At 36.3% G+C, this 17,501-nt stretch overlaps 1 protein-coding gene across 1 annotated transcript in view; it reads left to right on the top strand.

The window, feature by feature from the left end:
* The window catches only part of MYO9A (myosin IXA), a 266,091-nt gene that overhangs the window by 175,796 nt on the left and 72,794 nt on the right, over positions 1–17,501 (top strand). The window contains exons 22-27 of the mRNA XM_060153325.1: positions 208–330; positions 2,710–2,859; positions 3,663–3,982; positions 4,266–5,870; positions 8,754–8,853; positions 9,368–9,583. Of these exons, the coding sequence (XP_060009308.1) occupies positions 208–330; positions 2,710–2,859; positions 3,663–3,982; positions 4,266–5,870; positions 8,754–8,853; positions 9,368–9,583 (2,514 nt within the window). The remainder of the gene's footprint in view (positions 1–207; positions 331–2,709; positions 2,860–3,662; positions 3,983–4,265; positions 5,871–8,753; positions 8,854–9,367; positions 9,584–17,501) is intronic.

Raw genomic sequence — 17,501 nt, 5'->3', positions numbered from 1 at the left:
GATAACAGAATATGTAGGAATCACTATCTCCCCCCACCATTTTACTAATTAACCTTTTGAAATATTTTAAATTAACAAGTAAATTCTTGGTTTCACACTGTTTAAAATAATGAGAAAAAGATCAATAAAAGGACAATTAGCTAATTTAGGATTTTGTTTACATATGATTCTTTTGTGATTTTACAACATTTTCTTTTCGCTTTTCAGGATTTTGTGAGCCATTTCCACGTACTTCTTCCCCGAAATATTATTCCATCCAAATTTAACATTCAGGATTTCTTCAGGAAAATAAATCTTAATCCAGATAATTATCAAGTTGGAAAATCCATGGTAAATATAATATATACAGCTTTTGCCAGATTGAGTGCATTTTTGTATATAAGTAATAATGGCAGTCTTTGCCGAGGAGAATGTTTATAAGAAAGATAGTGTACCAGATTTCATAAGGAAATCAGTTAGGCCAAGATTTTTACTTAATAATATAGTCAGTATTAATCAAATAGATTATAGCCAATGCTCTAGTGCTGCCTATAATTTTAACTGCTTAAAAAGCATTTCTTCCTAGGTATTGCACTGTAATTATCAACTCAATTTGTCTGAAGTGACCTTATCCAGGTTCCCCTACTGTCTTTAACTAATCAACTAGTCTTTTTCTCTGTCACCTTTCTTCTAGTTTCTTAGGCTAGAAACCATAATCATATTTTGGCTTACCCTTCACTTTAATCATTTTACAAAGTTCTGTTTCTGTTTTTTTCCTTATAAATGTTTCTCACATCTCTCCCTTTTTCTCCATTCTTACTGTTTCCATTTTAGTTCTGTTTTGTAGCTCTCACACATTTCTCCTACAGTAAACAGATCCATCATCTAATGCCAGTCTATTTTTATTCCATTTAACACACTCTACCCATAGTATCAAAATCATCATCTTAATATACTTTATGTCAGCCTCCTGCTCAATAATAATCCCCTTATAATTTCCTCATTAAATCTAAACATCTTTCTCTTTTTCAAGAATCTCCATGTTGTGACTTCACACTGTTTTTTTCTTTTTTTAATAAATTTATTTACTTTTGGCTGCAGTGGGTCTTTGGTGTTGCGTGTGGGCTTTCTCTAGTTGCAGCGAGCAGGGGCTACTCTTTGTTGCGGAGCATGGGCTCTAGGTGCGCGGGCTTCAGTAGTTGTGGCATGTGGGCTCAGTAGTTGTGGCTCGCGGGCTCTAGAGCACAGGCTCAGTAGTTGTGGCACACAGGCTTAGTTGCTCTGTGGCATGTGGGATCTTCCCGGACCAGGGCTTGAACCCATGTCCCCTGCATTGGCAGGCGGATTCTTAACCACTGTACCACCAGGGAAGCCCCACTTCATGCTATTAATTGTTCCATTGTCCCAGTACGTATCTTTATTCTTTTTTTTTTTTTTTTTTTTGCGGTACGTGGGCCTCTCACTGTTTTGGCCTCTCCCGTTGCGGAGCACAGGCTCCGGATGCGCAGGCTCAGTGGCCATGGCTCACGGGCCCAGCTGCTCCGTGGCATGTGGGATCTTCCCAGACCGGGGCACGAACCTGTGCCCCCTGCATCGGCAGGCGGACTCTCAACCACTGTGCCACCAGGGAAGCCCCTATTCATTTTTTTATAAATTTTTTTTTTTTACATTTTTAGAAATTTATTTATTTGGCTGCGTTGGGTCTTACTTGCGGCAGGCGGGATCTTCGTTGTGGCACACAGGCTTCTCTCTAGTTGTGGCACATGGGCTCAGTAACTGTGGCACGTGGGCTTAGTTGCACCGTGACATGTGGAATCTTAGTTCCCCGACCAGGGATCCAACCCACATCCCCTGACTTGGAAGGTGGATTCTTAACCACTGGACCACCAGGGGAGTCCCTGTACCTTTATTCTTATTTCCAACTCCTTGTTTTGCTCAGGTGGAGTCCTCTGTCTCTTGCCCTGAATAGCTTACTGTTTTCCTCTTTGGGTATCTAATATCTATCTGTACTTTCTAAGAATATTTTTTAATTTTTGACAAAAATGGGAAGTGATGGATATGTTAATTAGATTGTGGTAATCATTTCAAAATGTTTATACATACATCAAAACATCACATTGTACACCTTAAATATATACAGTTTTTAATATCTACCTGCTCTTAATGTTGAAGTGTAAATCCTGTTTCCAAAGGGACTATGTCTAAGTTATCTTTGTATCTCCCTAAAGATTTATAATAGAATGAAGGAGTAAATAAGTAAACTGACGAACAGCTTTGGGCAGCAAGAAGCCTTTGATGCATGCTGGGTTTCAAAAATACTTATCATTATTGGTTTATTCATATTATGATCAAACTTTAAAATCTGTGGTTGTCATCTTTTTTTTCCCCACTCCAACATCCTTGAAAAATATGACATATTAATATTACCAGTACTACATTGGCTCCTAATGGTGAAGTTCCCAAGGGAATAATGTATCACAGTCTCTAGCACTGGGATCTTTGTAGTAATGTTCACCTTTCCAGTTCCCCTTCTGTATTCTAATGCCTCCTTTCCAGTTTGAGAATGACTACTTTGGCTAAGTTGATGGAAAAATTTATCAGTACTGCTTGTACCTGTTTGCCACTGTGTCTGTTCTTCTCTAAAAAAGCTTACCATAGGAACGATGATGCATGAAATAAATTTCTCATTTCTTCTTAAGCTGTATGCTTCATCTTTTTTCCTCCTGGTAGGTGTTCCTAAAGGAGCAGGAACGACAACACCTACAAGATCTGCTTCACCAAGAGGTGCTCCGCAGAATCATATTGTTGCAGCGATGGTTCAGGGTCTTGCTGTGTAGGCAGCATTTCCTCCATCTGAGACAGGCATCCGTTATCATCCAGGTAGGAAACAAAAGATTCTTTGCATGAGATTGGCTAGTTTATTTAGCCAGTGTTTTAGTAACTAGAACTGTTTTACTGTGAAACATTTAAGTAAGAATGTAAATTTCTTCAGTGGTGAGAATGTGTCCTACTCATTTGTTAAATGTTCACAGCATCCAACAGATTACCTGGCATATAATAATAGACTTTAATGGTGTTAAATTGAAATTAAATTGAATTTATAGTTATAATGTCTTGCGAGGTATGATTAGGGGCAAAGGAGTTATGTGCCTTAATTTTTGTTGGCAAGTTATTTTTAGTGTTGTGAGTGATATTTGAGAATTATATGTACATTGTTGTTGTTATGTATTCATTTTGGATGAAAGGTATCATATTTTACATTTATCTTTTATTTTCTCCCTCGTTGATTTATATGCTGGCTGTTTTCCACAGGATCTTTACTGTTTGTACAAGAAAATCTTTAATATCTTAATCTTTGCAATGTATACACGATGACGTTAAACCCATCAATATTGGCAAATTGTAGGTGAGAATATAATGTAATTTGTTAAAATTAATTTGTAGGGCATGAAAGCATCAAAAAGTTTTAAATTACTTTAAGTTGTATAATTAACTTCATTGAGGTTATATTATCTAAAATAGTTATTTTAGCCAGGCATATCTGGAAAAGGAAACTTTTTTTACTTTAACCACCCACAGTTTAGCTGTTTAGCCACTTAACCTCTAGTTATGACATAAGAAATTTCTGTGAGAATGTGTTATAAGATATGACAACAGTTTTTATTACTTTGTCTTCCCCACAGCGATTCTGGAGGAATTACCTAAATCAGAAGCAAGCCAGAGATGCAGCTGTGCAGCAGGATGCTTTAGTTATGGCTAGTGCAGCCACTGTTCTTCAAGCTTCCTGGCGTGCTCACTTACAGAGGCAGCGGTATTTGGAGCTCCGGACTGCAGCCATCGTCATCCAGCAGAAATGGAGGGAGCACTATAGGCGGAGGCACATGGCTGCTATCTGCATACAGGCGAGATGGAAAGGCTACAGGGAAAGTAAGAGGTATCAAGAACAAAGGAACAAAATTATCCTTTTGCAGTCACTATGTAGAGGATTCAGAGCAAGACAAAGGTAATCTTTTTTGCTATAATAATTAACTCCTCACTTGTCAAGTACTTATATGTCTGCTCTAACATTTGCCTAACTTGAGTTAGAATTGGTTATCTCAGTTTGTCTTCTCCACTAGAAATAGAATTGTGAAATGTGCATCCAAGTTAGTTTAAGAAATACTTAATATTATAAAAAGAAAATTTTTGAGACTTTCCACTTTTTAAAATATTCTCAATAAATGTATTGTCTCCAGTGGTAACCAAGAGATATCTCTAGCCTATTTTTTTTTCCTGTTTTGATATAGATTTAAAGCTTTAAAAGAACAAAGACTAAAAAAAACAAAACTAAAACTTGGATTGGCAAATATCAAGCCATATGGAACTCTGGAAGTTCTCGGTTCAGACCCTTCAGAATGGGAGGATTGTTCATTTGACAACAGAGTAAAAGCCATAGAGGAATGTAAATCTGTGATAGAGAGTAATCGAATTAGTCATGAAAGTTCAAAAGACTGCTTGAACGAGTCCCCAAACAAGCGACAGGAGAGAGCCAGAAGTCAAAGTGGTATGGACTTGCAGGCAGATGTGACTGTAAGAGAGAGACCCAAGTCCTTGGAAGATCTCCACCAGAAAAAAGTGGGTCGGGCCAAAAGAGAAAGTCGGAGAATGAGAGAACTAGAGCAAGCTATATTTAGTTTAGAATTGCTGAAAGTCCGTTCTCTTGGCGGTGTGTCTCCTTCAGAAGAACGTAGGTGGTCTACAGAACTGATGCCTGCGGGCCTTCAGTCTTTACAGGGTACACCGGATAGTGAAAGCTCTCAAGGAAGCTTGGAACTTCTGAGCTGTGAGGAAAACCAAAAGAGCAAACTAGAGCCTGTAATTCTAGATGAAGGAGATGTGCCGTTCCTGTCACCTAAGATACCTAGCAGTCCAAATTCTGATTCACAGGACAATGCCCTCAGTACCTCAAATGAGACTAACTATACATTGATTCAAAAGAGGGCACCTTCTGACTCAGTGCATTTAAAGAATGGGGCTATGAAGGAAAAACTGGTTTGCAGTTCTGAATCTATTACCTGTAAACCACAGCTGAGAGACTCCTTTATTTCAAATAGTCTGCCTACATTTTTTTATATTCCCCAACAAGACCCACTGAAAACAAGTTCTCAGCTAGATACAAGTGTCCAGAGAAACAAACTATTGGAAAGTGAAGAAACACTTCCATCTCTTACTTTGGATATCAACAGGGAAGCCAGAAAGTACCACTTCCCAGGGGAAAATCAAGTTGTTGCTTCGTTGAATACAGCTTCTTCCAATATTGTGCTTAAGAAGTTAGAAAAGCTAAACACTGAGAAGGAAGAACGGCAAAAGCAATTGCAGCAGCAGAATGAAAAAGAGATGATGGAACAGATTCGCCAGCAAACAGATATTTTAGAAAAGGAGCGTAAAGCCTTTAAGACAATTGAAAAGCCAAGAACTGGGGAGACTTTTCTGGTACCATCTTTCCATCAGTCAAAGCAAAGAATAGAGAGGCCATCCTCTCTTCTCATCCTGAATACCCCAAATAAGGACGAACCCAGTGTAGCTGGGACTCCATCAGTAACTGTAAAAGATGCTGCTCTTGCCCCAAAAGACAGTCCCTCTGCTCACTTACCCTTGAAGGACCGACCTGTCACTCTGTTCTTTGAAAGAAAAGGAGGCCCATGCCAATCTAGTGCTGTTAAGGAATTATCCAAGACAGACAAAATGTCCACCCAACTGAATGTAGCCTGTAAACTCTCTAATAATCGCATTTCAAAAAGAGAACAACTTAGGCCAACTCAGCCTTGTAGCTACAAATCTGATGACCCTTTCAGAGATGGAACTACTAGGGCCATTTTCTTCACGCCAAAGGAAAATATGAGTAGTTCCCTGTAAGTGAAGTCTTTATTTATTTTTATGTATAAGTGGGAAACTTTTTGGAAATTTTCATTAGGGTGCCTTGATCTGCCTCAACTATTTGTATGGGTGCTACTCAAATTAGCCATTTTCTGTGTGTAAAAAAATTTCCTAATTGTTGACTCCACCAGCCACCTGAAATTGGATATAATTATACCCTAGGAGTCTTTGACTAAGCACAGAGAGCAGGGTTTTTGGTTCCTCCCCATTAAGTGAGAAAACATTTGTGAAGGGCTGTACAGTGCCTGGAAACTTAGTAGGCAGTCAGCAATTGCTGGTTGCCCTAGAGCTGTTAGGTGTAGCAGTCCAAGCTTGTTAGTATCAGGCTTTAAAGTTAATGTGCTTTGTCACAGCTGTTGGTCTATTTATGGTCTGCATTAAGTTCTTTGTACCTTTTTTTTGGGGGGGTGGGAATAAAAACCACATAAAATTTACCATCTTAACCATTTTAAAGTGTACAGTTCACTTGTGTTAACTGTATGCACGTTGTTGTGCAACAGATCTCTAGAGCTTTTTCATCTTGCAAAACAAACTCAATTACCCATTGAAAGCAGTTCCCCTTTTCCCCTTACCTCCAGCCCCTGGCAACCACCATTCTACTTTCTGTTTCTAAAAATATGACTACTGTATTTATTTTTGTCTGCGCGCCTTGTGAGATCTTAGTTCCCCAACCAGAGATTGAACCTGGGCCCTTGGCAGTGAAAGCGTGGAGTCCTAATCACTGGACCGCCAGGGAATTCCCTGTGACTACTTTAAATACCTCACATAAGTGGAAGTTCTTTACTCTTTTAGGTTGTCTTAAGTAGTGGTAGCTGTGAGAAAGCATTTCTTAAGTGGTACATAAAAACAAATTTGACAAAATTTAAGATATTTATGTTAAGGCTATGTATACAGTGAATTCTTTCTGTTCTTGTGGGAGAATATCACTGTTTAAATGAAAGGAGGGCTATATCTTAGGGCTAAAAAAGTTAAATTTCATGTTAACTCTGAAAATAACCTTTTCTCATCATAACCTAACTTTTAACTCTGTCAGTCTTTAAAATTACAGATTTTATAGAAACTCTTTGTAAATATGGGCAAGAGATCATTGATATTTTATTTTTCCACTGAGAATTTTTATACAGGAGTGTGAAATGCAGTTGGACTACATGACAACTTGAGATTCTAGTGCTGCACATTAACCTAGAGATTGCCCAAAAGTTCAGACTCTGTGTAGCATATAAGCCCACCAGAGAATGTTAAAAACATATTATTTTCTGTCATTCTGATTAATTTTAGTTATGTGAGGGGTGTGCATGTGTGTATGTACATAGTTGTTACATCCATGAATCTGTTTTGTAGAAGACTTACAGATTTCAAAAACAATCATCCTTGTGAATTATTCCTTTTATCATTTTGCCAAGATAAAGTCTTACAGCTACTTGACCTAGTTTGCTTTACCTTATTAATATCTATGTATCTTCAAAATGGTTATATATTAGATTGTTTGTGTGAAAGTTTAAGTAAAATTCATACTTCACATCTTCTCTTGTTCTGTAAGTAATACTAGAAACATTAGCATTTTATAGAATCATAAATGTTAGTGTTTCTAAGTTATAATATCTAGTCCAGTTCCCACATATTATAGATGAGGTCACTGGTGCCCGTGGAGGTGAAAGGACTTGTATAAGGTCACATATTTAGAGAAACAGCTGAGACCAGAATTTGAGTTTCCTGTTTAGAAATGAGCATTGGATGTCATGATTAGGAAGTAACATTAGATTAGTGTCCTTTCTATGCCATAGTGGTGATAAGTACATCTTAGTCTTCAGCTGGTTAGTAAGGGAGAACAAAAAAGAAATCATGGAGAAACTTAGAGAAAATGCTGTGAGTTTAAAAGTTAGTTAGGGTGGTCAGGTGCTATTAATTGTTTCTCTTTTGGAGAAGAAAATCGAAGGTAAATGGCTCAACTGTGGCAAGAGAGATTTTTAATAACCAAAAGGGTTATTCAGGACAACCTAGGATTGCTGGACTTGATTGTACACTGGTCAGAGGGAGATCTCTGAGAAGCTTTTAGCTATCAGAAAGATTGACATCTAATTACCTTTGTTTAGGGATTATTGCATAGGGCAAAGGACAAGATAACCTAGGCCTTCATTTATAAAATTAAGTGGAAGATTTTGAATGCAAGGGCAATTACTCTGCCAAATGGTATTTTAAGTTAGTGTCTACTTTAAACCCAGCAGTATGCTAGAAGGTAAGATATGATTTTCAGTGAGTTTACAGTCCTGTTATTGATAAATTTTAAGACTCATGGTTCTGAGTTAATATAGATAATTGGGGCCATAAAAGTACAGGTTCTGTTCAGATTTTCATCAGACACAGACATTCATTTCTACAGAGAATTTAATGATAAAGCAGTCATATCATGTGGTTATTCAAGCAGAATTAAATTTTCACAGACTAACACTATATCATCTTTATGGTTTGGGACATATATCTTTTAGCTTGATAACAATTTCTTATTCTGCCAGTGTTGATTTTATTCTAAAAATTTTAAGCTAAGACCACAGATGAAAGCTACAGAGATTTCAGAATGAAAATTTGCTTATCAATAGGACCATCTCAGTATAAAACAAAGTAATGAGGTACTCATCACTGGGTGGCTACTTATCAGGTATTTTATAATGATTAGAGTAAAGGCCCCTTCTTCTGAGACTGATTCTAAAGATTTGGGGATTTGGTATTTTCCCTTTCTCATTATCAAATCCATTTCTTTGACCTGACTTGTTAGACTATATTTCATGCTGTACTTTTAAAACTGCTGCCATGAGATATCTGCTAGGAATTGAAATGTAATCCTGTTGTTTTATCCTAAGTGTCACCAAGGAAGCCTTAAACAGTGGAAATCCTCAACTCCATAAACAAGATGAACCAGCTTGGAAACCTGTGAAGTTAACTGGGCCGGGCCAAAGAGAGGTAAGTATTGACTTTTGTTTCATTTATCTTCTATGCAAAATAGGTGCACGCTGTTTTGGAAATTATTATTCTTGTAGGTAGAGCACCTCATCTACTCATTTACTCCCAAGTGTTTATAGAGAAAGAAGCCATGAGTTAAGTCTGTTACACTTAGAGAGGAGTACTTCAGGCAGGGAAGGGTGCCTAAAAATCCAGATTATATTTACAAAGAAGAAGTTGCTGAGGAAAAGAAGGCAATTTATGCAAGTGACTTTGGTGACTCATTATGGCAGTGAAAGATGACTTCCTTGGCTATGGAGAAGAACAGTATAGATTTAGCTTCCATTCTTATTCTTTGTCCAGAGTAATGAATATGGATTGCTTTTGGTTATCGCTGTCACTTCTAGTGAAAGGGCACAGGGGTGGAGGGGATGTTTCAAGAAATTCATGAGCTCTCTGATGTCTTTCATTGGCATCATCTCCCAAAAACCAAAACAAAACATTTTTGTGTTATTTGTTTTATCATTTGGTCAAGCAGGTTGCCAGACCGGCCCATAAAAAGAAAGCTCGAATGGCGCGGACGCGCTCCGATTTCTTGACTAGAGGTACTTTTGCCGATGGGGAGGGGGATACAGAGGAAGATGATTACGATGACATTATTGAGCCCCTTCTCTCCCTTGACCAAGCTTCTCACTCTGAGCTAGGGCCTGCACCCGGCCTGGGTCAGGCCTCTCACAGTGACTCCGAAATGGTAATTTTACAGCAATATAAGAAAAATAGGCAACAAGCAAATCTGATGGGAATAGTCTTTGCTAATCTAAAGCTAACCTTCACAGCTTCTTCTCCGTATAATGGTTTGTACATGGGAAACCTCAGTGAATAAAGCAACTAAAGCTAAACCTTAATTTACAAGGACTTGGATAAAGGGCACTTTAACAGTATATGTCAAATCATAAATTAGGCAAAAAATATTAAAGTTATTTAACTTAGCACTAATGTAGGAGTTTTCTGTGTTATATCTTAAAAGGTCTAGAGCAGGGAGGCTCAAAATTTTTTTTTGTAAATGGCCAGATAGTAAATGTTTTAGACTTTATGGGTTATATAGTCTCTGTTGCAACTGCTTAACTCTGTTACTGTAGAGTGGAAACAGCCATAGGCAATAAGTAAACAAAGGCACATGGCTATGTTCCAATAAAATTATTTACAAAAACAGGCAATGGGGCTGTATTTGACCTGCTGGTCATAGTTTCTTGATCCCTCCATGGTCTAGTGAATTGGGTATATAAAAAATAATCCAATAGCTTTTAACTGAAATGGTATTCTCTTTTATTTTCTTTTTGGCTTTAAACTTGCTTCCCCTCTGCATTTTTTAGTAATAGAAAATAAACATGAATTTTTAAAAATTTAATAAGCAATGCCAAAAATGTCTTCCTGGGCCAACCGAGCCAACTAAAAGGCTATAGATAATGTGAATTTGTCTTAATCACAAATTACAACATTGGAGTTATGTTTGAATAAAGCTGCATTAAGAAAATAACTATTATCATATCTCAGCCCAAATTAGGCACATATAGTTTGATAAGTACAAGTGTTTATGGGTATAAAGTGTTTGATTTTGGAATTGTCCTGGAAAATACAATATGAGTACCCTGTATGTCTATTATGTACTAAAACATTATCACTGAGGAGGTGGAATGATATGCATTTTATTTCCGTGCATATCCTTAATTAAGTTGGGTCTCTAATGTTTTTCTTTAGTATCTGTTCATTATGGGAGAAACATTTTAGGATGGTCTTCTTTTGACTCATTAAATATTTTATCTTTGAGCTGTTTTAAAAGCTATTTGATTGTTCCAAAGACCTAGTTAATTAAAATTTTTGCTAAGTTCCAGAATATTCTCATTGTCTTTATCTTTTATTGGAGATGGACCCAGTTTTTAAATGATAATATTGATATTCTAAGAAAGGAAAAATAAAAACAACAACAAAAACAGAAAAATGCATGACCAGTTCTCTAATTAGACAAATGAGTCATTACCCTGAGCCAAACTGTAGGACTGTAAAAGTTGCAGCCTGTATATCCATTGATATATATAATTAGAACCAAAGCGTTCTCTTCAGTGTAGGATAAAATAACTCCACTTTGGAGGTGCCCTGTTTTTGAGTTATAAATAATGAAATATACTCTATCATATGCTTAGTTGTTAAAGATGAAATTATGTAATGGAGCAAACTAATTTTAATGAAAAGCGCTGCTATATATTTTTAGTGTAAATAGGGAACATGCTTAAATTATTCTCCAAAGTGTACATAGATTTTTCATTTGTTGAAGAATTTAGCATTTATAATTGCTGTTTTGTTCCTGAGAGTTTCCTTTGTTACAAACCTTAGTCCTTTTGGTGGTAGAATTCTTTCTCACTGAGAATTACTGAGATGAACCAGGAAGTTGGGCTTTCTGCTTGGAGCATTCAGCCCCTTTAAGGGTTCTAGCTGGTAGTCTCTGCCTGTGATTCTGTTCACCTGCTTGACGGTCACTGCATGCCAGTAGTTGTAGAGCACCCTCCTGCACAGTGTGTTAGTCACCTCGCCAGCTTTCTCACTGTCCTTCTGTTTCATCACTAGCTATTTTAGGAATAGGTGGTGGTGGTTGTTTCTGGTGAACACTTGCATGAAGAAGCTTTGCTTTTTAGAATGTGCTGATAGATACTTGCTGGGGTTGGGGGTGGGAAGGGTAGGGACAGTTTTAAAGTGTGTTTCTGTTTGTTTATCTTGAAAATATGCCATGTTCTAATGTTATCTGATATTGTGAAAAATGAAGTCTAATTGTTTCTAAATGGAATCTACTGAATTCTCAAAATCCACATATCTTCAGGATTTTAAATGGGCTTGATTTTATGGGCACATGATTTTTTAAAAAACTGGATAGTTTTTGTTTTTTCTCTGGACAAAGTGATTTTAATAACTGACATTTGCTAAGAAGTGTGTCTGTCTTCGAGGAAGCCATCCACTGACCTTTCCAGTTGTGAAATAACTAATCTAATAAAGACAGTTAGAAATGAATTACCTGAAGGGGATTTGATAAGCATTACCTCCTGAGCTGGTGAATTGTTAATTAGTTGTTACCTGCTGTGGAGGAGTTGAGGTGAGAGTAGTAGTTTCCCTCCTTATGACTTTAGTGTTTTTTTTAAACTTCCTACTTTTAACTCTGCCATTTGAATAACTGTTTAGTCTCTGTATGCTGCTTTCACTTAGTTTTTATACCTCCCATGTTTTATTTTATTTTTTTAACATCTTTATTGGAGTATAATTGCTTTACAATGGTGTGTTAGTTTCTGCTGTATAACAAAGTGAATCAGCTATACATATACATATATCTGCATATCGCCTCCCTCTTGTGTCTCCCTCCCACCCTCCCTATCCCACCCCTCTAGGTAGACACAAAGCACTGAGCTGATCTCCCTGTGCTATGCGGCTGCTTCCCACTAGCTATCTGTTTTACATTTGGTAGTGTATATATGTCCATACCACTCTCTCACTTCGTCCCAGCTTACCCTTACCGCTCCCCATACCCTCAAGTCCATTCTCTACATCTGCGTCTTTATTCCTGTCCTTCCCCTAGGTTCTTCAGAACCTTTTTTTTTTTTTTTTTTAGATTCCATATATATGTGTTAGCATATGGTATTTGTTTTTCTCTTTCTGACTTACTTCACTCTGTATGACAGACTCTAGGTCCATCCACCTCACTACAAATAACTCAATTTCGTTTCTTTTTATGGCTGAGTAATATTCCATTGTATATATGTGTCACATTTTCTTTATCCATTCATCTGTTGATGGACATTTAGGTTGCTTCCATGTCCTGGCTATTGTAAATAGTGCTGCAGTGAACACTGTGGTACATGTATCTCCAGAATGTACAAGCAGCTCATGCAGCTCAATATCACAAAAACAAACAACCCAATCCAAAAATGGGCAGAAGACGTAAATAGACATTTCTTCAAAGAAGACATACAGATGGCCAACAAATACATGAAAAGAACGTCAACATCACTAATTAGACAAATGCAAATCAAAACCACAATGAGGTATCACCTCACACTGTTTAGAATGGCCATCATCAGAAAATCTACAAACAGTAAATGCTGGAGAGGGTGTGGAGAAAAGGGAACCCTCTTGCACTATTGGTGGGAATGTAAATTGATATAGCCACAATTGAGAACAGTATGGAGGTTCCTTAAAAAACTAAAAATAGAACTACCATATGACCCAGATATCGCATTACTGGGCATATACCCTGAGAAAACCATAATTCAAAAAGAGACATGTACCACAATGTTCATTGCAGCTCTATTTACAATAGCCAGGACATGGAAGCAACCTAAGTGTCCATCGACAGATGAATGGATAAAGAAGATGTGGCACATATATGCAATGGAATATTACTGCTAAGCAATATTTTTAAGGTGGCTTTCATATCGTTTTTTAGTCTCTGAATCATCTGGATGGTGAATGAGTTAATAAAATCATTTCTATCACTTATTTGTAGGATTGGTATAGGTAACAGTTTTCTCTGTATAGTTTCTTCTACCGTTCGCTAGACTTAAAGCAATCATCTCCGTGGGTATGACTCCCAAATAGCTCTCCAGAATTTGTTGACTTTATCTACAGTATGCTAAAACTAAGTTTTTCATTTCCCCCCAAAACTCCTATACTTCTTATATTCCTATTTCTGTTTGTTTTTCTCTGAGGTACTCTTCAATCCTTATCTATGTTGAATTTTCCTTCTCTTTACTATCCACTCCACAAAAAACTGCCAGAAAAAAACATTTATCAAGGCTAAATTTATTAGCTTATTTTACAGTAAGGGAAAATCCATCTTGACTAGGTCTTAGTAATTTCTCAGAAAGGGGAAGTCAGGAAAGGATATTTATAGTATTTTAGGGCCTAGGCTGGTGATTTTGAGGGTCTTACAAGTTGGAAAACCAGCTGAATTGAACAAAGTTTATGACATAAAAAGTTTAGATTGGTGGCCCCAGGACAGCAGCCACACTATTGAATACTCTTGGTATTTACTTATTTTTTAATATACTGTTTTCTATTTGATTTTGTTTAATTTCTTCAAGCCTGTTAGATCTTTCTGGTTTTCACTTTTGTTCTCGGTTTTTTATTGATTTTTTTTTGGCTGCACCGCACGGCTTGCAGGATCTCAGTTCCCCGAATAGGGATTGAACCCTGGCCACAGCAGTGAAAGCCCAGAATCCTAACCACTAGGTCACCAGGGAACTCCATACACTTAGTATTAATATGTGTATTTTATTCCCCACAAAAGTCAGGGACAGTTCATAGCATTGCGACTCTCCACTGTTGGATTTGGTAGAATTTCCCTATGAAACCATCTGGGGTTGATACTTTTTTGTGACATAATTCTTTTATTATAAGTTCCTCTATTTCTTCTAGGAAAGTTAGTCTTTAAAGCTTTCTGTCTAATGGGGGCAATTTTGGCAACTAGTTTTTTCCATTTCAGCTAACTTTCATAATTTATTTGCCTAGAGGTCTGGAAAGTAGTCTCATGATTTTAAAAAATTCTCTGTTTCAATCGTTATTTCCCTTTTGTCATTTCTTATTTTGTAGATTTTTTTCCCTTACCTAGTCGTTTGTCTATTTTGTTAATTTTTTCCAAAGTAACAGGATTTGGTTTATTTATCATACCTACTTTTTTTTTCATTCTCCACTGATTTCTGCTTTTACCTTTATTATTTATTTTCTTATGCTGTTTTTGGTTTACTTTCTTATTTTTCTAGCTTTTGAGTGGTTAATTTAATTCATTTATATATTTTTATCGATACAGGTTTGTAAGGCTGTGGTTTTTCCTCTGATCACACTTCAGATGTATCTTGTTTACTCTAATATGTAAAGGATTTATTATTATTTTTTTGTGTGTGGTATGCGGGCCTCTCGCTGTTGTGGCCTCTCCCGTTGCGGAGCACAGGCTCCGGATGCGCAGGCTCAGCGGCCATGGCGGCATGTGGGATCTTCCCGGACCAGGGCACGAACCCGCGTCCCCTGCACTGGCAGGTGGACTCTCTACCACCGCACCACCAGGGAAGCCCAATTTTTTAAGAAAATCTGTAATTTTAGTTTTTTTACCCAAAACTTGTTTAATAAAAATGTTTGAGTTTTCAGATGAAGAGCCTTTTTTGTTTTTTAATTTTTGTTAGTTTCTAGTTTTATTGTATTCTGATGAAAGACTTTATGATGCTTCTGTTTGATCAAATTTACTGGTATTTTCTTCATTACTTAGTATATGATCAGTTTTTGTGAATGTACCATGTGCATTTTTAAAATTGAAATATAGTTGACGTACAATATTATGTTACTTTTGGATATACTATGTAATGACTTGACATTTGCATACATTATGAAATGATCACCATGATAAGTCTCGTAACCATCTGTCCCCATACAAAGTTATTATAATATTACTGACCATATTCCTTATGCTGTATATACATCCCCATGACTTGCTTACTATTAAACTGGAGGTTTGTACCTCTTAATCCCCTACACATATTTCGCCCACCTCTCCTACCCCCCTCCCTTCTGGCAACCCATTTGTTCTTTGTATCTATGAGTCTGTTTTCATTTTGTTCAGTTTGTTTGTTTTGTTTTTTCGATTCTGCATATGAGTGAGATCATGCAGTTTTTGTCTTTGACTGACTTATTTCAGTTAGCATAATATCCTCTAGATCCGTACATGTTGTCTCAAATGACAATAATTAATTTTTTAATGGCTTAGTAATATTCCACTGTTTATATATACCACATCTTTTTTATCCAGTCATCTATTTGATGGGCACTTAGGTTGCTTCTATAGCTTGTCTATTGTAAATAGTACTTCAGTGGACACTGGAGTGCATATATCTTACGTTAGTGTGGTTTTTTTCCTTTGGATAAATACCCAGAAGTGGAATTGCTGGATCATATCATAGTTCTATTTTTAATTTTTTGAGGAACCTCCATATTGTTTTCCATAGTGGCCATACCAATTTACATTCCCACCAACAGTGAACGAGGGTTCCCTTTTATCCACATCCTTGCCAACACTTGTTATTTGTTGAATGTGTATTTGATAAGAAGGTATATTCTCTATCCAGAGTATAAAATTTCAATATATATCTGTAAGCTCTGCCTTATTAATTACGTTGTTTGCCTTCTACGTCCTTATTATTTTTGATCTGTCTTATACAGAATGTGTTAACGTCTCCTGTTATTCATTGTGAATTGTGGCTTTTAGTATTAAGAAGTGTCCTTTGTCAGATTCCATGTTTTTTGCTTGAATCCTACATAAGTAATAATATCACAGCCTCTGTTTTCTTATTATTTCCACTTGCCTAGAATACTTTTGCTCACCCCTTTAGTTTTAGCTTTTCTGGATCCTTCTGTTTAGAGGTGTGTTTTTTTGTGCAGTATAGTTGGGCCCTGCTTTGTGAGCCAAATTAAAAAATTTTTCCTTAATAGGTGAGTTAAATCTATCCATATTTATTAATGTAACTGATAGATTAATTCTCCACTCTTTCTTATAATTTTGTTATTATTATGTTAAATTTTCTGTGTTTATGTTACTTTTCTTTGATCTTTTATTTTTTTAATTTCTTTTGATGTTTAGGAGAGGTTGTGTTCTTGTTCTGTTGATTGTTTACCTTTATATATAACTTTTAAAAATGCCTTTTATATTTTTTAATTTAACCAATTATACTCTAATTAGTCATTTTAAAATAAATAATATTAATTCTCACCTATTGTAACACAACTGTTGATGAATTATTCTAGTCTCTATTCCCTTCTACTCCTATTTTTTAGGCTTTTATTTCTACTTTGTCAGAACATGTAATTTTATATATGATTCTTTCACTGTAGTCCCTACCTTTGTTTTTGATCTATTATTAAATGTATTAATTATCACTTCAAATATTTTGCAGAAGTTTCCCTGTTTATCTCTTGGTTGGATGAAGCTCTTCCCCTTAGTAGATTACTTACCAAGGGCCATCAATATGGAATTCCCCAAGATCTTTCTATGGCCTTGATGTTTGAAGGGACATCTTGGCTACATATAAAGTCCTTGATTCATATTTTCTTTCTCTGAGTTTTTTGAAAGTGCTATTTTATTGTTGTCTTACTTTATTTGTTACTGTTGGTAAGTCTATTACCAGTCTAAATCTCTTGCCCTTATAAGTTATTTGATGTTTTTACTTGCATGCCTTCAGAGTTTCTTCTTTATATTTAAAGTTTAAGATATGTCTTTAAATCGATCATTACAGATTAATTATCCTGTATATCTGCAGGACTCTGTCAATGTGTAAATTCTGGTCTTGCCTTATTTTTGAAAAGTTTTACTGGATGATAGTTTTAAATATTGTGTTCTGTTGTTTTGTTCTTCTTGTTTAGGGATTGCAATTACAAACAAGTATTTTTCTTTTCCTATCGTCCATTTCAACTACCTTCTCTCTGACCATTCTTCCTTGTTTCTTTATATCATTTTATATTTTTTTGTTATCTTCCTGCTTTTGTCCCCTTTGAATTTTCCATTTGTGCTTTTTCTCCCTTAGGCGTCTCATAACTTAATCTTCATTTCACTTTCTTATTGATTGATTGATTGCTGTGTCCTAGCT

This window comes from Lagenorhynchus albirostris, chromosome 1, assembly GCF_949774975.1.
Source record: "Lagenorhynchus albirostris chromosome 1, mLagAlb1.1, whole genome shotgun sequence".
NCBI lineage: Eukaryota > Metazoa > Chordata > Mammalia > Artiodactyla > Delphinidae > Lagenorhynchus > Lagenorhynchus albirostris.
The sequence above is the reverse complement of the archived record's forward strand: the minus strand, read 5'-3'. Positions and strand labels throughout refer to the sequence as shown.